The 22,500-nt window shown below is 43.1% G+C and overlaps 5 protein-coding genes and 1 long non-coding RNA gene across 7 annotated transcripts in view; 4 read left to right on the top strand and 2 right to left on the bottom strand.

The window, feature by feature from the left end:
* Positions 1-10,276, top strand: part of LOC134181206 (uncharacterized) — a 20,651-nt gene extending 10,375 nt beyond the window's left edge. The window contains exons 16-27 of the mRNA XM_062648435.1: positions 1,616-1,720; positions 5,206-5,249; positions 5,307-5,423; positions 5,635-5,935; positions 5,998-6,682; positions 6,745-6,809; positions 7,401-7,493; positions 8,005-8,097; positions 8,245-8,332; positions 8,393-8,505; positions 9,743-9,910; positions 9,976-10,276. Coding sequence (XP_062504419.1) covers positions 1,616-1,720; positions 5,206-5,249; positions 5,307-5,423; positions 5,635-5,935; positions 5,998-6,682; positions 6,745-6,809; positions 7,401-7,493; positions 8,005-8,097; positions 8,245-8,332; positions 8,393-8,505; positions 9,743-9,910; positions 9,976-10,039 — 1,936 coding nt within the window. The 3' untranslated portion in view covers positions 10,040-10,276. The remainder of the gene's footprint in view (positions 1-1,615; positions 1,721-5,205; positions 5,250-5,306; positions 5,424-5,634; positions 5,936-5,997; positions 6,683-6,744; positions 6,810-7,400; positions 7,494-8,004; positions 8,098-8,244; positions 8,333-8,392; positions 8,506-9,742; positions 9,911-9,975) is intronic.
* Positions 103-1,270, top strand: LOC134181610 (uncharacterized). The gene has a single exon (XM_062648875.1). The coding sequence runs from the start codon at positions 109-111 to the stop codon at positions 1,165-1,167; it is 1,059 nt and encodes a 352-aa protein (XP_062504859.1). The 5' UTR covers positions 103-108; the 3' UTR covers positions 1,168-1,270.
* Positions 10,277-11,275: 999 nt separating the features above from the next.
* LOC134181329 (uncharacterized) lies at positions 11,276-13,192 on the top strand. The gene is made up of 3 exons (XR_009970126.1): positions 11,276-11,362; positions 11,882-12,205; positions 12,675-13,192. It is a non-coding gene; the product is annotated as an uncharacterized LOC134181329 (long non-coding RNA).
* Positions 13,193-14,855: 1,663 nt separating this feature from the next.
* LOC134181047 (uncharacterized) lies at positions 14,856-17,304 on the bottom strand. Of its 2 annotated transcripts, none has more exons than XM_062648246.1 (3): positions 16,345-17,304; positions 16,209-16,283; positions 14,856-15,680 (listed from the first exon to the last, which is right to left on the bottom strand). In XM_062648246.1, exons 1-3 carry the CDS (start codon positions 17,086-17,088, stop codon positions 15,507-15,509), a joined length of 993 nt encoding a protein of 330 aa, XP_062504230.1. In that variant the 5' UTR covers positions 17,089-17,304; the 3' UTR covers positions 14,856-15,506. The 2 variants fall into 2 exon arrangements, with proteins under 2 accessions (XP_062504230.1, XP_062504229.1); XM_062648245.1 differs by having other exon boundaries at positions 14,856-15,684; positions 16,345-17,286.
* Positions 17,305-17,780: 476 nt separating this feature from the next.
* On the top strand, positions 17,781-18,822 carry LOC134181048 (inhibitor of growth protein 4-like). The gene is made up of 2 exons (XM_062648247.1): positions 17,781-17,913; positions 18,020-18,822. Exon 2 carries the CDS (start codon positions 18,042-18,044, stop codon positions 18,585-18,587), a length of 546 nt encoding a protein of 181 aa, XP_062504231.1. The 5' UTR covers positions 17,781-17,913; positions 18,020-18,041; the 3' UTR covers positions 18,588-18,822.
* A 960-nt stretch (positions 18,823-19,782) lies between these two features.
* LOC134181046 (SLIT-ROBO Rho GTPase-activating protein 3-like) overlaps positions 19,783-22,500 on the bottom strand; it is a 5,135-nt gene continuing 2,417 nt past the window's right edge. The window contains exons 7-8 of the mRNA XM_062648244.1: positions 21,737-21,916; positions 19,783-21,248 (exon numbers count right to left, since the gene is read on the bottom strand). Coding sequence (XP_062504228.1) covers positions 20,010-21,248; positions 21,737-21,916 — 1,419 coding nt within the window. The 3' untranslated portion in view covers positions 19,783-20,009. The remainder of the gene's footprint in view (positions 21,249-21,736; positions 21,917-22,500) is intronic.

The following is a 22,500-nucleotide window of genomic DNA, read 5'->3' as shown; positions in this document are numbered from 1 at the left end:
CATGATCAGCTGACAAAAGAAACCTTTTTGCAATTGGTTAGTTTTCGCAATATAGAAAATGACCAATGGCTGCAAGCAACTTTGCCCGTTCGCAATGGTGGGTTTGGGATGACATCAATAGAAACAACGTGTCATATTGCATTTGTATCCAGCTGGGCTCACTCTTTAAGTCGTCTTCCTCATTTGTTTGGAGATCTCACTAGTCCAATCAAGAACATCTCTTGTCCAATTCCAAGTTGTACTTCTGTTGGATCCATTAGTCATCAGCTTCATCTCGCTCTACCTGAAGACAAATCTCTAGCTGATCTGATGTGTAACACTAAAAAGTTACAACAAAAATTGAACTTGCAAAGAACTGACAACATTGTATCTTCTATTCTTGCAAACCCTCAATCTAAGCGTTCTTCTGCAAGATTTAGGTCTCTTCAGGGAACAGGAGCAGGTGCGTGGCTTGACTCAATACCACAATCAGCGAAGTTTGCATTAAAGCCTGGCGAGTTTCGTCTTGCAACACGCTTGAGACTGGGTTGTGAAATGCCCTTGGGATCTGTTGTGTCAACCTGTGAATGCGGAAAAGATGTTGACAGAGATGGCTATCACCTTCTAACATGCAAGAGCGGGGGCGGACCTGTCTGGACTCACGAAACACTGTCCAGTGTATGGAGCAGCTGCCTACAACAACTTAAAATGACACACCAAAGGGAACCAAGGAATTGCTACATTAATAGTAATGATAGACCTGATATCATTGCATTTGATGCACAATCTGGTTGCGATATCGAATTGGACATTTCTGTGGCTCACCCATGGGCACAACAGATTCTTTCTCAAGCAGCTTTGGAAGATGGTGCAGCTGCATCCAAAAGAGAGCTTGAAAAGGCACAGAAATATGGTGGTGAGTGGAACATGTGGGGTCGCACCTCTAACTGCATTGCCTTGGTTTTCGAACATTTTGGAAGATGGGGACAAGATGCTGTTGACTTTCTCAATCGCTTGTCACACCAGTCAACAGATGAAGATGGAAGATCAAATGGCAGAGAGTTCAAGACGTACTGGCGTCGCTGTTTATCAATAGCTTTACAAAGATGCAATGCTAATGTTTTATGTAAAAAATTAGGAAGAGTAGTACGATCAAAGGACTCAACTGAACCGTGTCTTGCTAATTAGATAGATTGATAAAGTAGCCCATTATGGGCTCTTAGACTTTGTGATTTTAGTTCTAATTGTCTTAGACTGTAATAGCGATGATGTGTGAAAATATATGTATTGACAGACAGATGGATGGACAGACAGACGGATGGACAGACAGACGGACGGACAGACAGACAGATAGCCAGACAGATGGATAGATATTCAGGGCAGACAGACAGACAGACAGACAGACAGACAGACGAATGGATGGACAGACAGACGAATAGACAGACAGGGCAGACAGACAGGCAGACTGACATTGATATAGACAGATTCACAGATAGACAGACAGACAAGTTGACAGACAAACAGGAATTGAGATAGACAGAGAACAAACAGACAGACGAATGGACGGACAGACGCTGATTGGCACAGACTAAGTTTGTTATTGGCTCGTGTTATAGCTAAGTTTGATTGTTTACAGTAGCGTTCATCGTTGGCCGAATCCACCGGGTCACCTCAGTGTGATTGAAAAACCACTGACTCGATCTCGATCACAAAGTCAACCAGAAACAGTCATAAGATCACAGTAAGTTTGTTAGACTATTGTATTGGAGGGATGTATCTCACAGTACACTAGACTATTGTATTGGAGGGATGCATCTCACAATATATATATTTCTCAGAACTGTCATCAAAAGCACAAGGCAAATTACAAGCAAACTACGACACGAACTAAAATGCAAACTACAATGCAAACTACAACGCAAACTACAATACAAACTACAATGCAACCAAGCACACACACACACACACTCACACACACACACACACACACACACACACACACACACACACACACACGAACATAAATTTATGAAAAGTCAAAACTAAATTCTCGTTTGGCAAGGTTAGCTGGCCCACTGGTACCAGACTCCTTCTTGCCAACAATTGTCAATGCCCGTTTATTGATTATGTCCGAATTTAGTCGTTGAAGTGTCACCGACAAATGACGTGACCACTGTGCTTTGAATTGGCCCACTGGCATGTCCAATGTCAGTAGCTCTTCAGCCTTGGGGCCCCAGCGTCCGAAAGCCTCAATTGCGATTGGGTGAAAGATGTGTCCTAGGGATTCGGCATTTTCTCTGTATTTCTTGTCCTTTTGTTTTTCTTTTTCCACTGCTGCAAATCCTGCCGTATTGCTGCTCCCTGAGATGTTATTTTGTGCCCAAGGGTGTGTTGTTGTAATGTCTAACAATAATTTCTTGCCCTCATGAAAATCATAGACAGCTAGCTATGTCTGGGCATTGCTTGTTTTGGAATTGAGCTGTCAGTTCTTTACGGCAATGGAAGCCTACTTCCCGCAACATGTTGTAGTAGTTGTCCAGATAACGGTCGTGCCTGAATATTGGACCTCCTCCAAATTTGCACGTGAGCAAATGATAGCCTTGTTTGTCTATGTCTTTACCACACAAGGGTATGCATTTCTCGATGTTTTCCAGTACAGGAAGACTTGCCCCTAGTTGCATAAGTGCTGCAGTTCTAAACTGAACACAGCTAAGAGTGAAATTCTGCGACACTGGGACTGCATCTAGCCAAACCCCTGCAATGGGTCCCCCACAGCTAATCAGTCTTGCTCTATCCTCTCTTGTAGTGCAGTTCTGTAAAAATTGATGGAACTGTTTGTCTTTTTTGATTGACTGTAGTCGAGATTGTAATTTCTTTGAACAATTGGAGAGATCTTGCAAAGAAGGAACCAGTGGCTCAGTTGTTGTACAGGAAGTGTGATGATCCTCCAAAGCTTCATTCAAATCTCCTGCTAAGGATAGGGGCCTATCAACAAAGGTATCAGTGAGATTGTCGCAGAGAGAAACCAGACGTTTGTCTCTGTTTCCTAAATTGTTTAAGGTGTTAGCCCAAGCTCCTAGGAAAGCTGATGTGGAAGTATCACTGGATGCCGTTAAGCCGAATCCCCCATTCTTGATGCTGAGTGTTAGTTGTTGTTGTTGTTGTTTTGACAAATCATAGCCTATGATTTTCTCAAAAGTGTTAATGATTTCGCTGTCATGAAGTCTTGCCATTGTACTTATAAGTCTTGGGACATCGTTCGAAGAAGGTGCATTATCTTTGGGACAGCACAGTACCGAAGAATGAGATTTGCTATCTGAGCATCTTCAAGTTATGGAAGTCTGGATAGTAATTGCTTTTCTTTCTCAAATTGGCTAGACAGCATCTCTCAACATACGAATCACTTCCTACTGGAGTTCCCAGAACTTCAAATCCTTCTGATTTTACTGGTATTTCCAAGTTCCAGTCAGAAATTCCATGTAATGCAAAAGCTTCATTTCTTCTCAGTCAATTCGAGACCAATACTGAGGAGGTCGTCTTTCAGTTCTTTATAAAGGGAAATTACCTCATCCTTCGGGCCAATGACTGTGATATCATCCAGATATGAAGGAGTCAATGTGCCACTGTCGTTGCAGTTTATCTTCACAAGCAACGGCTGTAAAGCCAGGGCAAACAGAAAGGGTCCCATTGGATCCCCCTGTTGAACTCCTTCTTCCGAGGATATGTAGCAAGTTGACTGATGTAGTCTCGTTGTTAGCTGAGACGGTTGAGCATAACATTTAGAGACAAAGGGAAAGAGATCAGGGAAGTTGTTTGAAACTTCAGACAAAATGACCTTTCTACTGACAGAATTAAAGGCATTTCTTGCATCCAGTTTGAGTATAACGCAATCTGGATGAGAAAGATGACAGAGTTGAATCAAGTGTATCATCATTTCAGCTCCCCCTGGAGTTGAGACTCCGTATTGGTGGGGTGCCAGGTAGTCAGCTATCTCTTTCTTCCTTTGTGAGCATGCTGCTTTGGCCACAAGTCTGCGGATACAGTTACCAACAGCAATTGGACGTATGTCATTCTCATTTTTTTTCAGAGCAATCAATTTAGCTCCTGCCAAGGCTTGAGCCGTTGAATCTGAGATGTTACCTGCTAGTAGACTATTACAAGTTGTGAGTAGCAACTCCAAATAGAATTGTGATTCAAGCAACAATTTCAAATGTTGGAATCTCCATCCATCACGACCTGGCCCTGAACCATTGGGGCAATATTTCAGTGTCTTTGAGAGAAGAGCTTGATTGATTCGCAGAGGAGTGCAATCAATTGGTCGATGTAATTGATCGGAATCAATTGAATGTTTTCGAGGAGGATGTTTATTTTGAAGTAATTTCACTGTTGCGTCAGACTCTGGAGCTACACCTGCACTTGTGAGGATGTTAGCTGCTCTGGAGATCTCTCCATCTTGAACTTTTTTCTTCACTGAATGTACTAATCCTCTTGAAAGGGAGAAACTCTGTTGTTCGTCATCTTTACTCATGTGAAGTGTTTTGGGTTTTGAAGTAACATACAGCTCTTGCCAGCGTTCTTCCTTGAATAGCCTGTATCTTCTTTCCAGTTCCTTTCTCCCATAAGTACCACCTCTGGACACAGGTTGTAGCAAGAATCTGGGGATCAGGAGAAGAAGTTTCCAGGCTGCGTCGTTCATACTGTTCTCGGCTATCATTGTTAGAGGGACAGCACAACGTTCTCTAAAACTTGTTTGTAGATAGGTTTGGACTTGCTTCACAGTTGGGATAATGTGAAGACATATTGACTCCATATCGAGCTGTTCAAGAAAGGACCAACTGTCAGACAACTTGATGCTGTCGGACAAGATTGAATTTGAATACATTAGACTATTGTATTAGAGAGATGCATCTCTCAATACACTAGACTATTGTATTATAGGGATGCATCTCACAATACATTAGACTATTGTATTGGAGGGATGCATCTCACAATACATTAGAGTATTGTATTGGAGGGATGCATCTCACAATACATTAGACTATTGTATTGGAGGGATGCATCTCACAATACATTAGCCTATTGTATTGGAGGGATGTATCTCACAATACATTAGCCTTTTGAGTATGCTAGTCACCCAGTCACGTGACTTGTACGATACAATAAATAATTTTTTACTAATTAATAATAATTAATTAATTAAGTATAACCTAAAACATTGTTTCATAGGTTAAATCTGTCTTCTCCAAAGAGAAGTGGTTTGCCATCAAGAGGTGAGACTTTGATGCAACACAACGAGAAGTTTGTCTGTAAGTTATGTATGTTTGCAGGTCATGGATACCTCAAATCATCTCGTCCCGTCCAACTTGAGCCATTAGTTCAAACGGTTTCGTTAAAGAATCACAACACACTCGAATGGTCAACACAACTGTCTCGTAGTAGATTAGGTGAGTGTGTGTGTGTGTGTGTGTGTGTGTGTGTGTGTGTGTGTGTGTGTGTGTGTGTGTGTGTGTGTGTGTGTGTGTGCATGCGTGTGTGTGTGTGTGTGTGTGTGCATGCATACGTGTGTGTGTTTGCATATACTTATGGGCATGCATACAGCAGTTCTACTCCATAGAAAGACACTAATTACACGTCATCATTCTACTCTACTTCTAGAGACAATAAAAAGCAGCGTTACATTATCCGCAAACGAAGACGCCAACTCAACCACCTCAAACGCCACGCATCACTCCAGTCCACACAAGAACCCAAAAAATACCGACAAACATCACGAGAGCAGCGAAGAACCCGAGCTACCAAGCGACGCTCTACTCACTCGCATCCACGCAAACGTCTTCAAAACGAGTTTCGAAGAAGCGTTGGAGGCCGAGAAGCTCGTGCAGCTGTCACCGCGATCGAGAATGAGACGAGCACGTAGCAGTCCAGTGCCACTCAATATACTCGGCAGGAACACAAGGTCACAACATGTTGACATAATTTGACTTTTTGTTTGATTTGATCGTTGTGTTTGTGTGATAGAGACGAGAGCTACGACGCCACCGCCATTCGTACGTACACGCATCTGTCCTCCTCCTCCAGTTCGACTCTCGATGCGTGCGCGTCTGACCACGACTCTGAACGATCGCTCGTCGGCTCCACACATCTCACACGGCGCATCTCACTCTCTTCGATCATCGACAACTCGTCGAGCGATGACTCAACCATCAAGGCCACATCATCAACGAACATTCTTGACGACGACGCCTCGTCTCGGCCTCGAACTCTCCCCAAACTCAGTTGTCACCCGCAGCCTCTTGTCGGCTCAACAGACATTTTGTCTCTTCCTCCATTAGCCATTCTCGGGATTTCAATTGATCCTAACGAAACGATTGTCTCGTATCTCGGGAATCGAAGCTCGCGACCGTCGACTGCGTGCACGTCAAGCCCTCGGTCGATTCGAACGGAAGCTCAGAGCTCGAGTAGCGACACCACAGGACGGCCGCATAGTGGAGATTCCGGACACGGTGACAGTGATCACGAACGTGAGCGTAATGGAGTCGAGGAGACGGACGACGCCGAGGAGGAGGATTTCATTCGTTGGCGACGAGGGACGTTACTTGGGCAGGGAGCATTCGGTCGCGTTTGGTTGGGTCTGACGTTGACTGGAGAGATGATTGCGGTGAAGCAGGTTTCGTTGCATTCGGACGTCATGAAGGCGGAGAGGGTAAGTTGTGGTGTGGCTGTTGGTGGTGTGTTGTGATGTGAGAGGCTGATTGTCGTTGATAGCAATATGAGAAGCTGCAGCATGAAGTCGGACTTCTCAAGTCGTTGTCTCATATCAACATTGTTGGGTAGCCTTCCTGTGTTTGTTGTTATTTGTTTCCTGTTTTTCAATTTATTTATTTATTTTGTATTTTATTTTATCTTTAATATTTTTTGTATTTAATTTTTAATTTGTATATTTAAAACTTTTACTTTTTATTTTTAGTTTTGTAATTTTTCTATTTGTAGTATTTTATTTTTATTTTTTATTTTTGGTTTTTATTTTTAATTTATAATTTTTACTTTTAATTTTATTTTTTATATATTTTTATTTTTTATTTGTTTGATTTTCCAATTTTTAATTTTTAGTTTTTAGTTTTTTAATTTTTAATTTTATTTTTAATTTTTATATTTTTATTTCTATTTTATTTTTTATTTTTTCTATTTGTAGTATTTTATTTTTTGTTTTTTATATTTTTGGTTTTTATTTTTAATTTTAATTTTATTTTTCTATGTATTATTTTTCTATATTTATAATTTTTATATTTTTCAATTTTTATTTATATTTTTATTTTTCGATTTTATATTTTTCATTTTATATTTTTTATTTTCAATTTTTATAATTTTAAATTTTTTTTCTACGTGTTCTGCAACATTTGAATTTTGTTTGTGTGTGTTAGGTATCGTGGCACGTCGTTTGATGAAGGTACAAGAACTGTCAATATCTTCATGGAGTACTTATCTGGTGGCTCAATAACATCTGCAATCAACTGGTAACTGTTTGTAGCTTAAGGCTTTGCAGACACACAGGCACATGACATGTGAAGAGGAGACAGGCTAACGACAGAAGCATTGACAGTTTTAGAATGATTTGTAGGTTAGTGGATGGGCATATAAGGACAAGAGGCAGGAGGACAGACAGACAGACAGATGGACAGACAGACAAACAGACAGACAGATGGACACACAGACAGATAGACACACAGACAGACAGACAGATGGATAGACAGACAGACAGACAGACAGACAGACAGACAGACGGATATACAGACAGACAGACAGATGGATGACACACAGCAAGACAGACGGATAGACACACAGACAGACAGACGGATGGATAGACAGACACACAGACAGATGGACAGACAGACAGACAGATGGACAGACATGCAAACAGACAGATGGACAGACATGCAAACAGACAGATGGACAGACACACAGACACACAGAGCAGTCAGTATATTTGTCAGTATCTCTACATTTGATGATTGCTCTTCTTTGCAGCTTTGGACCGTTTGAAGAATCTGTCTTTCAGCGTTACACGCGGCAGATGTTGGATGCCATCGTGTACCTCCATGAACGAGGAATAGTTCACAGGTTGGAAATCGCTTGATCTTCAAATCACACACACACAATTTTTTTATTTATTTATATAATAATTTATGTTTATCACATTTGTGTACTTATTCGTTTATTTCAATATAAACTGACTGCACGATGATGTCTATTGTGTATTACATCTAGAGATATCAAAGGTGCTAACGTGATGATCTGCCCCAGTAGTGTCATCAAGCTCATTGACTTTGGATGTGCCAAGCAGTTCTGTGTAGAGGTGTGAAGCACCAGGCAGTTGTAGTTGTCATATGCTGTTGTTATCTGGTCGTGTTTCTAGACGAAGGCGAGTCTGAGTCAGAGCGGCATATTTAAGTCAATGATGGGAACTCCGTATTGGATGGCACCGGAAGTCGTTCTTGAATCAGGATACGGCAGGAAATCCGACATATGGTGAGATCAACAGAGACAATTGATGACTAACAGAGAAATGTTAAGACAGCTGACACATTGTAGCAGACCACTCGTCATCCATTATTAATTAAAATATAAATTTATTTCAATAATTAATTAATTAAATAAATAAATAAAAATTAAAAATTAATTTAATAAATAAATTAATAATTAGTTAAATAAAAATTATTGTAATAGATGAATAATTAATAATTAATTAAATAAATAAATAAATTTAATAAATAATTAATTAAATAATTAAATAAATAAATAGATAATTTAATAAATAAAAAATAATTAATTAAATAAAAATTAATTTAATAAATAAATAATTAATAATTAATTAAATGAAAATTAATTAATTATTAATTTGTGCATGGAAACCCAAGTGACATCTAGTACTAACTGCTGTGATTCTATCAGCACTTTGAGTGCTAAGCAAATAGACGTTTTCTGATGTAAATCGTGTTTACACTGACCGATTGCTAAAATGACTTGTGAGATTGCTTTCTGGTGCTGAAGACGTTACAGACATTGTTTGATTGTTTTGAGGTTTTCCAACATCAGGATTCTAGCCAGACATGCTAAAGCATAGCGGCTCACTACATGCCATGCCCACATAACAGACTTGTGTCACACCCGTATCGCTACACCTTCCAATAATCCTGGCTAGAACCCTGACATTCTACTACAGTAAAGTGCTACGTATCTACCTTATGTTGATCACGTGATCATCATGTGACCATGACGTCAGCAGTGAAAAATCAAAATTATGAGACAAAATTACCGACTTTTTGTGTGATAATTGTGGATACTTATATGCTACACACGTAATGATAGACACTTGTAGTGATACCTTTTCATATCGATTATCTTAGCAACAAACACTTACGTGAACGTCTTGATCCAAACTCGTTCAGATGAGTGACACTCTACTGTACACTCTACTGCATGTACACACACTTAATTGCTTTACAATTGTTTGATATTAATGAGTGACATTGTAATGTATTAATTAATTCGTTTTCAGGCTTGACAAATTAAAAAATTATAATTAATTAATTAATATATATGATTAAAAATATATAATCAAATTGCTGTATAGCACAAATTATATTTATAATATTTACTAACACATGAAGTGTGCTTATATAGGTGTTGATATTAACAAGCTTATTTTGTTCAACTTTATTGTTATTGCCGTGTAAGACCTTCAGTTTGCTGTATTGTGTTCTAGGAGTGTTGGATGTACTGTGTTTGAGATGGCAACCGGGAAGCCACCGTTTGCTGAGATGGAAGCGACAGCCGCTCTCTACCACATCGGAAATGGTGGCAAACCTGCTCTGCTGTCTAGCTCGTCGTTCTCATCGCATGCGATCAACTTCGTCGCTTCCTGTCTAACCAGGCATGTCAACAAAACATCAATCATTACAATCGTTTGTATATAACATGTTGCAATCTCAACTGTAGGGATGTCAATCAACGCCCTTTGGCCTCTGATCTACAGAAGCATCCGTTTGTAATAAAAAGTTGATATCAATTTTTTGCTCTAAGTTTATTACTGTAGTTAAGGCACTTATTTGTGGCAAGTGTTATGTATATATTTATAGTTATGTATAGACTTATTGTTCGAGATTGCTGTTCATGGTGTCAAGGGTTTGTGTTCTGTACAGTCGCGATTGGGTGGTTTTTGTAGCGTTCTTATTATGCTCTTGTGTTGCTTATTTTGTGATGAAATGGTCAGTTTAATATGCAATTTTATTGTGGTAAAAAACCGACAAATAGTTGAAACACAAACACAAAATTAATTAATTGATTAATTATTGAATTAATTAATTATTGAATTATTAACTATTTAATTATTAACTATTTAATTATAATGATCAAACACGTTCAATAACAGTGCCCAAAAACTTCTGTCATCAGATTGTGCATTTTGCGGGTCAGGTTTGACTCTCTAAATTTCCTACTATGACATACGGGTAACTCAAGACACATGACTCGGTCTAGATCTGAAGATAGAGAATTATGGAATCGTTGAAACTGGTTTGTTTACACCCTCTCTTCCACAGCTATGAGCCTTACTACCGCATATAATTGTAATCGTCTAAGTAAGGCGCTAGCCTCGTGTAAAGACTCTCCGGCTCTTGTCTGGAGCCGGTATGTGAATTATTAGGGTTATGGGTTAGGGTACCGGACAAGCTAGCGCAAGAGAGTCCGGGGTGGAGGCAAATCTTCACCCTAACCCTAACCCTAGTCCAGCCCCAGCCCCATGCAGCCCCAAGCCCCAACCCCATGCAGCCCCAACCCCAACCCCATGCAGCCCCAACCCCAACCCCATGCAGCCCCAACCCCAACCCCATGCAGCCCCAACCCCAACCCCATGCAGCCCCAACCCCAACCCCATGCAGCCCCAACCCCAACCCCATGCAGCCCCAACCCCAACCCCATGCAGCCCCAACCCCAACCCCATGCAGCCCCAACCCCAACCCCATGCAGCCCCAACCCCAACCCCATGCAGCCCCAACCCCAACCCCATGCAGCCCCAACCCCAACCCCATGCAGCCCCAACCCCAACCCCATGCAGCCCCAACCCCAACCCCATGCAGCCCCAACCCCAACCCCATGCAGCCCCAACCCCAACCCCATGCAGCCCCAACCCCAACCCCATGCAGCCCCAACCCCAACCCCATGCAGCCCCAACCCCAACCCCATGCAGCCCCAACCCCAACCCCATGCAGCCCCAACCCCTTTACACATACGGGACATACACAAGGCTAGGTTCCCGTATAGTTGCAGTCATCCAGGAAAACGATTCATTTGGATTGATTTCGCGTTTAGCAGCTGTTGTAGACAGGTAAGTTCTGGTGTTTTTTCCGGTAATTTCAAACATAAATTAGGATAAAAACTGTTTCATGAACGTTGGCGGTTGTGTCTCTGGTTGCCATGTACGACCAAACGCAAATACTGCTTTTGTGATTGGACTGTGTGATGACATACCCACGCACGCAAGTCAACATACCCACGCACGCAAGTCAAGCAGACCGGAAGTGAGTCAACCTTTTGAATTCGCTAAGTCACGTGACTTATACAGAGGCCTGTTTCAAGGTCATAGCTAATAGGAATTTTTGACGTGGAAGGATGCGTGTTTGCATACCAATTCTTTAATCTCATCAAATTAAAACAAAAATTTTGCTCATCTTCAAGCTTAAAAATCGACAATCAAACTTTGCTGTGAACAGCTACATATACTAATCATTTTATCTGTTGTAGACTACCAACTCTTTTTGCTTTTCATTATACAAAAATTGATACTCTTGTATTGACAAATCATCACACATTGTGTACATGTTCTTGATTGCATGTTTGCGTTCAGAGAAAGACATCATCGTCTGTTTGAGGCTGTGCTGTGGCATTGTTTGGATCTGACAAGGTGTTTGCTATCGTCGGATGCTGCATTGCTGTGTGATAGGATGGGAGACTTCGGATTGATCTGTGAGCGTGCCTGATGTCAGGGAGAGATCCTCCTGTTCTGTATGGGGGAGGAAGGTTGTTGCTGTTTTGTTGAGGGGAGTTTGGCGTGTTGTTTGGAGCTCTTTGGTTTTCTTCGTTTGTTGTGTTTCTGTTAGAGTGGACTGGAGATGGTGGACTGACGACGACAGATGTGACAGCTATGCTTGCGTTCTGGCGTTGATTCTAGGTGAGGAAAATGCGATTTATAGACACCAACATGCAACAGCTGGCAGACAGACAGACGGACAGACAGACAAATAGACAGACAGACATACAGACAAATGGACGGATGGACAGACAGATAGACAGGCAGACGGACAGGCATAGACTGAGACAAATGGACAGACAGACAGACAGATGGACGGATGGACGGACAGATAGACAGATGGACAGACAGACAGACAGACAGACAGATCGACGGATGGACAAACAGATATACAGACAGACAGAAAAATAAACTAGAATTAATGGTAGACAGTAAAGAAATAAGACAGACAAGCAGGTTGATTGTCTTCCTTACTAGCTAGTAGTTAGACAAACACATGCAGACTGCTTTACAAATACTGTATCTACTGCCATGCTGCACAAGAGCAAATCATACAATACATCCAAGTTTAAACAATCTACCATACCCTCTCCTGTCTTGCCAACTTTAGAGCTTTCTTCATCAACAGAATAGACAGAATGAACGTGATCATATCAGGAAATGCGGACGCAATATTGCAAATGAATATGGTCACAAATACGTTGTATATATCCGCATCTGTGGGACTGCAACTCGATGTAGACAAATCCGTCTGCTTAACAAGATCGTTTACTGTTTGATAGCAGCGGCAGACTTGTTTATCGACACTCCAAAGACACTGCTGGTAGTCATTCTTATATCGTTCGCCGTCACTTTGAGCTGACAGTGCAAAGTGAAGGTTGAGGGAGAGACAAGTGAGCGATATGATGATGGCCGCACTGAGCTGTAACAAAAAAGGAATGATAGTTTATGCTTTGTGATGATTGGGTTGTGATTGAACAGTGTGTTAGTGACTTACAAGTAAACGAGCTAGGAGACTGTTTCGTAGACAACCATATGTTGTGATACCTTCGAGGCCGAATGCTATTAGCTGCAAGAAAATGATAGTGGCAGTTGTTGTCAGTGTGTATTGTTGATATTGTTTTAGTCATTTAATTGTCTGTCCATCTTGCTGTCCGTTTGTCTGTATGTTTGTCTGCTTGTTTGTTTGTTTGTTTATATGTCTGTCTGTCTGTTGATCAGTTTATTTGATTGTCTCTCATTCAGCAACACATTCAGATTCTTCAAGACCATCAAAAGTTACAACACAATTAAGATTTCTGCTCATACGAGTGCACATGGAAACTGCAATTCAAGATCGACCAAGGATGCAGCTAGAGTGGGTTCTTTACAAGGACAAGGAGCTGGTTTATGGTTGGAGGCTATCCTCAGCTAGCAAAGACATGCTTGCACTTAAATTCCATTACTTTTGTTTGACGGTGTCTCTGAGGCTGGTTCTTCGTTTGTTGATTGGAACATCCAATGTGAACATGGAAAATCTGTCAATGAGTACGTTTGTAACATGTGAGTATGGGGTTGGCAGCTGAAGGAAATTGTCAACGCATGGGGCAGTTGCTTGCATACGCTCAAAATCTATTATAAGGAGCCTCAGCACCGATACTGAGGAATGAAAACAGACCTGACATAGTTGTGTATAATTCAGGCTCTTGTTTGTTTGTCTATTTGTTTGTGTGTCTTCATGTCTGTATGTCCATCTGTCTGCATGTACATACAATATTTTGTATGCACTTGCAGCAGACGTGCTAGTTGGTTTTGTCTCATACAGCAGCTGTATGTCAATTAAATCCATTCTACATCATACCGACCAATATTCCAGGCCACGTGTACGAAGAAGTGGACATATCCGATGGTCTCAAGGAGTTTGCTTTCGCTGCCACAATACAAAGTATCACTCCCATCACAAGCTCCACTGTGCAGAGGAACAGAAATATGATGGCTCTTGCTTGTGTCCCTACCGTCTCACTTTCTCGATTGTTATTAATGTCGCCATTGAACACATCATCATCATCAATTGGTAATATTTCTGGTATAGTTCCAGTTGAGTATCGTGGAGGAAAGTTGGTGTCCACAGCATTCAGATTCTCTAGTGTATTGCCACTGCTGTGCGCGTCTTCGTTCGAATGACGTGATAATTGAGAGTATCTTGGAAGTCTGTTGCTTTGAGTTCTGCTGGCTGGCGTCGGTGTGCTCAGTTCCATGATTGTGTGTCGTCTCGTACTTGACCTGTTCTTACGCAAATTCCGTGTGACAGCAAGTAGGGGCCATCCTCTTCCTCTGCTCGATGACTGTTCAGTGCAGACAACTGTAGCTGTGCTGGATGTACATGTTGTTGTTGATGAGTTTGCCAGAGGGCTGGCACTGCTAGAAGAGGCGGATAGAATGCTGGTCATTTGCACTGGCATGGAATGAGGATTGAGCATGCTGGGGAGAGGAGATGAGCAAATGGGGGAAGGCAAACTGCGGTTGAGTTGAGAATCCCTACTGTCTGAGCAGTCACGACGATACAGAATTGATCGACAAGGTGAAATCTTCTCATTCCCACATGATTTGTTCGTAACCTTCATCTCCATCGAGTTCGACTGCGAGTCATCATACTGATATGTTGTTTTCTCATCAAACCTCACGCGTCTCTCATTGCTTCTAGATCTACTAGCCGTCGCGCCAGCCTCAGCAGCCATAGCAGAAAGGAGCAACTAGAACGTTTTACACGCACTAAAATCGAGACCAAACTGCGAGCGTGTCAGACACCCGATCGACTCAGCAGTAAAATTTACTGACGTGCTTTCTCTACAGGTTGGGATCTACAACAAAGCAGTGACATCAAACTTCTAACACCTCGTGCAGCTACAAACGTTGTAATGCTGATAATGTCAACGCGCCTAGCCCTGAAACTCAGATGCTCTCGAATCGAGCACAAAATGTGAGCGGATGCGCTAAGATATGGCATGCAGCTGTATACTATATCTATAGCTACGCACTTCAGTCTATTGTTAGTGATATGAGCCGCAGCTGGTGCTTGTGGAAGTGCGATATGAAGGTGGCGCCTCTGGAATGGCTTCCAGCTCGAATGCTGTCGTGTAGTGGGGAAGACTCGGCTGGCTGGGTGAGAAGCATCGATGTGCTTGACATGCTGCATCATAGCTTGGCAGCTCGGCGTCTTGTTGAACGGCTAGGGGGGACGAGAGGGGTGATCGTGTGTTTGTCAGGTGTACAACAGCGGCGACGTCAATTCTTCCTTGGCGTCTTCTGCAGAAAGAAAACTTCATTGCGATTCGAAGGAATATCAGGATGATGACACTGCTGGGAACACAGCTGCATAGGTTGGCAATTATGTTTGCGTGGATGAGTGACATAAGAGTGGCGTCAGCGACGCTGCACGGTCGGCCATCACTAGCTTGTACTCTTAGAGCAGAATTTGGACGGTCGGGTGAAAAGCAGATGCAGGATTGAGTGGCTGGCGTTGTTGTCTCTTTGATGCATTGGTAGGTGTGTGTGATGTTGTCGGTTGTTTGCTGGGCCTCCATTGCGCTGATGATACAGAGAACGAGACAGGCAAGTGCGAAGAGTGAGTCTGCAGCTATCTGCGAAGAAAATAAAGACATGCAACATACATGCACGCACGCGCACGCACACACACACACACACACACACACACACACACACACACCCACACCCACACCCACACACACACACGCAAACACACACACACACACACACACACACACACACACACACACACACACACACACACACACACACACACCATGCAGACATGGACGAATTAACGCGCACACATGCAAACGGACAAACAGTCGCAAACACACACAAGTGACAAACGCGCGCACACAAATATACAACAAGAACGACAACAACAAAAACAATGAAGACCGTGAGAAGGGAGTGTCGACATCGGATAGCTATGCTCTTGAAAGCATGCACGTCGACTGGCACGCTAATTAACACCAGCGATAACAATGAGCGCATGCACTGCATTCCAACTGTCCGTCTGTCCACAGAGGCACTACCGCAATCCTCCTCGGGTTAGCAACGCAACGAACACATTTACAAAACAGATAGAACTCGCGTTTTCCGCACACAGACTTACACAGAGCTTCAACATCCGCGGCTTCTTTTTTAATGAGAAGAAACCGATCATTCCATGAATGCCTGCGATCAGCACCTACACGCACACAATCACGGTGTATCGACACCTAAAAACACTACAAGATGCCTGTAAATACCGTAAATCCTGAAGAGAAAAAAGTTGGCTCGGTGACGGTCGCTTCTGGCATAAAGCCGAGCGAAGCGAGTGCGAGACATGCTGTTATCGCACCGGTTAATGTTTGCAGCGAGGCTGCGAACAAGAAGGCAATCATTAATGTCCTGGACAGATGCCGATGAGAATCAGTTTCTCCCCGAAACGGAAACGTTCCGGACGGATCAGCGCTAGCATGATATGGTGGTGGAGGTGTGACGCGGAGCGCAACCCGCGGATCCAGAGCGGACATGGTGTCTACATCCACGTATGTCGAGCTCAACTCTGAGTATCTCGGCAATGACGGCAGTTGCAGTGGCCGGTAGCATAGCCTTCCTGCGGGATGAGACGGCGAGAAGCGCGCAGCAATGTGAGCTGAGGGTGAGAGACGTGTGGAGAGCTGGACAACGGAAATGAATGGAGGAGAACTGGCCCGGCGTGCACCCGACATGTAGGCACTGCTGTTGGAGCTGCCCATGCTGCTGTGCAAGTCAAACACACTGTCCTGGTCTTGCGATCCGAACACATCGAGTTGCACTTCACCAAGAGATTGATCGCTGGATGAGTTCGATCTGGAGCGTCTGAAGCGGATGGCATCACTGTGTGTGTCGTCGACAATGAGACAGACTGTGTGTGCTCGGTTTCGTCTCGATCGTTGTTGTTGTTGTTGCCAGTCTGGGCTGACGGGTTGTCTGGGTCGATAAGATTGGCAGCGTGATCGATGGTCCATTGCTTGGGGAACTAAGGCATTGTGATGATGTGAGGAGAAAGGTGGTGTGCAGGAAGGTAGTTACAGTGTGTGACGTTGGTGTGTAGGTGATGGTGTAACACATCAGTGATGGTATGTGTCTCTTGCGTCTGTATGTGCGTCTCCCACGCTCTAGATGTTTGTTGGTGTGTGTTGGTAAGCCTCGGTACGCATGCGCAGCGAAAGTATACTGTCTACCGCGGGGTACGCTGCCCGCGGTATCTAGTCTACGCCTCCTCTCGCGCTCTAAGCGTTTGGCCACGCCAGACTGGTAGCCCGTGTGTGTGTGTGTGTGTGTGTGTGTGTGTGTGTGTGTGTGTGTGTGTGTGTGTGTGTGTGTGTGTGTGTGTCTGTTGCTGCTGTATCTACTTGCACGGTGGATTCTAACGACAGAAAAGGTAGTCCCGCGTAGCCATACTTCCGGAAGTATGACGCGGCGGAACGGGTCTGGCTACGCGAGCCTAAAAAGCGACAAGTAAGAATTGATATTTTCTTGCATTCAGATTTGCAAGATAAAGCTTTGATCTTAAGTTACGAGTGATTTCTCGTAGTTACTTCATTGGTAGTCTTGCTTAGTCAGACTTTTTTCGTCCCGCGTAACTCCGGAAGTATTGCTACCGGGCGCGCGAGAGGGCCTGGGTACGAGGCTATGCCGGCTGTGGTATCATGTGACTGGATCGTGACATGTGCGCATGCTCACTGTGAACGTTCTCTCTTGAAATCGAACGCATTCGGCCTAGATACCAGTCAAGATACCGATAGAAGTACTGTACTGTAGTGTTCGGCCTCTCAGTGTTCGGTTCTAATGTAAGAAACTTTTCTCTTCACTATTTTCTCATTTCGCTAATCAAATCGACGCACCGCGCTCTCGTTATCTAAATAATCAGATCGCGTTGATTTGTTTTGTTCACAGATTTCGTCAATTTCGAATTCCGATGCCTCTCACCAAGTTGTGCCCGCAGTGTGCGGCAGGTAGGAACCACAGAGGGTCGGTGTGTACAGCATGCGGTTATGTGTTCGTGAAGAAGGGAAAAGTCCGTAAGAAAATTTTAATGCGAGCCGTTCGAGCAAACGAGAGTGAAGAAGAGCGCGAGGCGCGCAGAGCTAAGAACCGAATTGCGATGGCGAACGCGAGAGCACGCGAGACTGAGAAAGAGAGAGAGGCACGAAGAGCCAGGAACCGGAGAGTCATGAAAGCCCGACGGAAACGACAAAAAACCTCGTCGTCTGCAGAAGCTTCTACTGCATCGATGACGCCATCGTCTCCTCCTAAGGAAGTGACGTCAAACGTGCCGGTTAATGGTAATGAGGCAAAGTATTGTTTTTGCGAGCGAGGGCCTTTTGGTGAGATGGTCGGATGCGACAACTTGGAGTGTCTGGTCGAGTGGTTTCACTTCGAATGCGTTGGATTGACCGAACAACCCAAAGGTGAATGGTATTGTCCGCAATGCAGTCAACATAACAACGATAGGAAGAAGTGATTATATAATTATTATTAGCTCAGGGATATGTCATGTATGCCTAACACCGTCGAGTAGTTGAGTGTAGTTTAGTGTTTTTGTTTTGGGTCGCTAAGGGGGTGAGACAAGGTGTTGAGTCTAAACAACCACTCAAACTCAAAGAGATGACATGTTATGGAAACGTTAAGAAAACGTGGTGTTCGTTGTGATTCACATGATAAGAGTTATTGTTTATCAATAAAATAATTACTTACAATAATAATTAGTGGTGATAATTGCTACTGTATGTTTATGCCTCAGTGCACATGCATACAGTAGTATGTCTATTTGTGTGTCTGTTACTGCTGTGTCTGGCATGGTGGATATATATATATATATATATATATATATATATATATATATCAAGATACTGGTTGGGTCTGCACATATTTCCTTTCCCACCAAACGGCATTAATTAGATGTTTGTGCGGTCAGCCACTTGACCCTTATGGAGATCACCTAGTTGGATGTGGTCATGGTCCACATCGTCTGAATCGTCATAATGCTTTGAGTGAGACTATTTGGCAATCGCTTCTTATTGATTTGAAACAAGTTGTAAAAGAACAGAGAAGCTCTGGCGAAACCAAATACTGGCCAGGTGATGTTTTTCATCCAATTTTTTTTGAATGAACATCCTGGATACTTTGACATCACAATAAGAAACACTTTGCAACCATTATACATCCCTCGAGTTGCTGAAACATCAGGAATAGTGGCTGAGATGGAGAAAGATGATCGTCATGATGCAAGAGTGACATCTGCAGGCGGGGTTTTCTACCCCTTGGTGGTGGAGTCGCTCAGTTTATGGTCACCAGATAGCCTAGAAACTTTAAAATCTATATCTTCTAAAGTTTGTGCTGTGCTAGCTGTTCCTTTCTGGAAAGCTTTAAGTTGGGACTTCCGTATGCTATTAGTCGTTCAATAATATATATATATATATATATATATATATATATATATATATATATATATATATATATATATATTCAAGGTAACATTTTGTCCTCAAATTGTGGGTGGTTTCTCTTCATTGGCTCTAGCTACTGCCCAATTGACTCATTGGGTTAAAGGTATTATGTGTCTGGATCACGTGATCCTCCCAGTTAGTGCCACACCCAATAACATGTCGCATGCTCACTATGCCCAGTCTTGAAATCAGGCAAATTTTACCAAGCTACAACAGATTAACAACAGATGAGATCAATGGACAGACACAACACAGACAACACCAGACATTGAATCCAGAGACGGTTGCCACAGTGTAACAGCAAGAGTTTCTCTAATGTATGTGATGAAACCAATTAAGCTGACTGTCAAATTGATCTCAAGTTTGAAGAGAAAAGTCAGTTTGTGATGCTGCAAATAACTACACAAATCAACTACAAACGGCTGTTCATCTCATCATCATTCGTTAGCATCGACTACGAACAAACTGTCATAGTTACCCAAGAAAAACTTGAGCGTGATGACAGCATCTCCGGTGTCGAACATCTCCGGGAAAACAGAGAGGCCACACGAGAGAGCTAACGCTTGCATGGACATGCGATTCTCGTCACTGTACTCAACAACTTTCATCAGCAATTTTATCACGGATTGTAGTATGGCGTAGCTGCGTTTCGTGACTCTCTGCAGTAGGTCCCTCATTAGCCGACAAGCCTGGAACAGATCGCCCTTAGCGAGTCGACATATATCAGCCATTTGGCGACTTTCGTCGGCCGAGAACATGCTTTTCTGACGTAAATACATTTTGAGCAATCCTGCCACCGTGTTGGGGTTCAACTCGTTGCTAATCTCGTTGATTAGAAACGAGCGAAGACGCGTGTTCGACGATCCACCGTCTTCGTCAGTGACCAAGGCCGCCTGCAGCTGCTGGATTCGAGTCACGTCTCCTGGAACACGAAATATGCCTTCCTCGCGGAGAGCAACCGGCTGCTCGAGATATCCAACACACAAACGGATAGCAAACGGAGCCTCATCTGCACTCTCAGCCTTTACAGAGAGCTGAGATGTATACGAATCTGGAGCGTCGTCGGTGACTCGTACAACCGAAGCAGAAGATGGTGAATCCGGCTTGGGATATGACGGCAATTGATCAGACACTGTTCCGAAGGTGTACGGCCACGGTTGAAGAACCGGTTGTGATATATCCTCGCCTAACAAAATCCCCTCACGTGAAAACCGCGATTTCAACGCTTGCCCACCTCGTAGGATCACTTGCCGGAGAGACAACATTGCAGACACCGAGTTGCTGTTGCTTCGTCCAATCGCCATATCCACACTCTTGAGTAACTCTTCTGGACTCTCAACACCGTGAGTGTTCTCTCCACCAGACGACTCGCTCTCGGCCACTTGTGAGTAGAACGTGGCCGTCTTTTGTTTCTGTGGCTTCGATCTTGGGTTGCCTTGTGCCTGCATGCCCAGGTCTGATGCGGAAGGAAAGCATTTGATGATTTCATATTGGACTTTCTTTGCGTGAACTGACGCTGCTTCGTCGGCCATTAGATATTCTTTGAAAACGAATGGTTGGGGAGGGATGGCATCGTCGGGATCAAAGTGGCAAAGGATGAAGTCGTGGCAGTATTGCTTGATGTCGAGTGATTCGAGCGGCGACCAGCCGGTATTGGACACGAATGTCTTGGTCAGCTGCGCACGTGAACAGAAAGTGAACGAGCTGTGATATCATTGTGTGTGTGTGCCTGTGTGTGTCTGTCTGTCTGTTTGTCTGTCTGTCAATCTGTCTATGTGTCTGTCTTGTCTGTGTGTCTATGTGTCTGTCTTGTCTGTCTGTCTATGTGTCTGTGTGTCTATGTGTCTGCCTGTCTGTCTATATGTCTGTCTGTCTATGTGTCTGTCTGTCTATATGTCTGTCTGTCTGTCTATATGTCTGTCTGTCTATATGTCTGTCTATGTTTCTGTTTGTCTGTCTGTCTGTCTCTGTGTCTGTTTGTCTGTCTGTCTATGTGTCTATCTGTTTGTAATCTGACGTCCTACCTCTGCATCTACTGTTTTCGTGACGTGTTGTTGTAGCATTCGAAGTGCTCCACACATGTTTCTGTTTGTCTGTCTGTCTGTCTCTGTGTCTGTTTGTCTGTCTGTCTATGTGTCTATCTGTTAGTAATCTGACGTCCTACCTCTGCATCTACTGTTTTGGTGACGTGTTGTTGTAGCATTCGAAGTGCTCCACACATCACAGACACGACATCATGCGCCAGTTGTGTAAGTCGACTCAACACTTGAGGCATTTTCTCAAAGTAGTGAGCATGCTGGACAACGTTAATTGCCGTCAATTCAGAGAGGTAGGCAATCTTCATCTGTACACATTGTCATTTGTGAACGTCAAACAATGATACAATAAGATCATGACAATGAAATGTTTCGAATATAATAAGCAAGTGATGTCAGGCCTAGATATTGTGTGTGCACATGCGCACTACTGAATAAGGTCACGTGTTAAACATACACGTGTTTATGTTTAATGTAATGTGCGTTAACATAAAAGAGGTCACGTGTTTGACGTAACGCGCGTTAAGTTAAGAAGGTCACGTGTTTAATGTAACGCACGCTACTTTAAACATGAGAATGTCAAGCTCTACAGTCACAAACTGCAGTGAATAACAAAACGTAGACACCAAGTACTTGATGGCACCGAACAAAATGCTGCATGAATAATTTATTAATCAGTTATAGCATCAGACCAGAAGTCTACAAAAGCGATCGCCGACAGAAACTAAATCTTGCTAATGTACAGCAAGGATCTACAAAAAATTAATTAATTAATATCAAATAAACTATTAATATTAAACAGCATATTTTCTAATTGGACTCCAAGATACCTTAAATTATTACTAAACTATACCATTAATATCAATCCAAACCCCCAATTTCAGGCCTGGCT

This window comes from Corticium candelabrum, chromosome 6 (genome assembly GCF_963422355.1).
Source record: "Corticium candelabrum chromosome 6, ooCorCand1.1, whole genome shotgun sequence".
NCBI classification, from domain to species: Eukaryota; Metazoa; Porifera; class Homoscleromorpha; order Homosclerophorida; family Plakinidae; genus Corticium; species Corticium candelabrum.
Note: the sequence above shows the minus strand (reverse complement) of the source record. Positions and strands in the feature narration are given on the sequence as shown.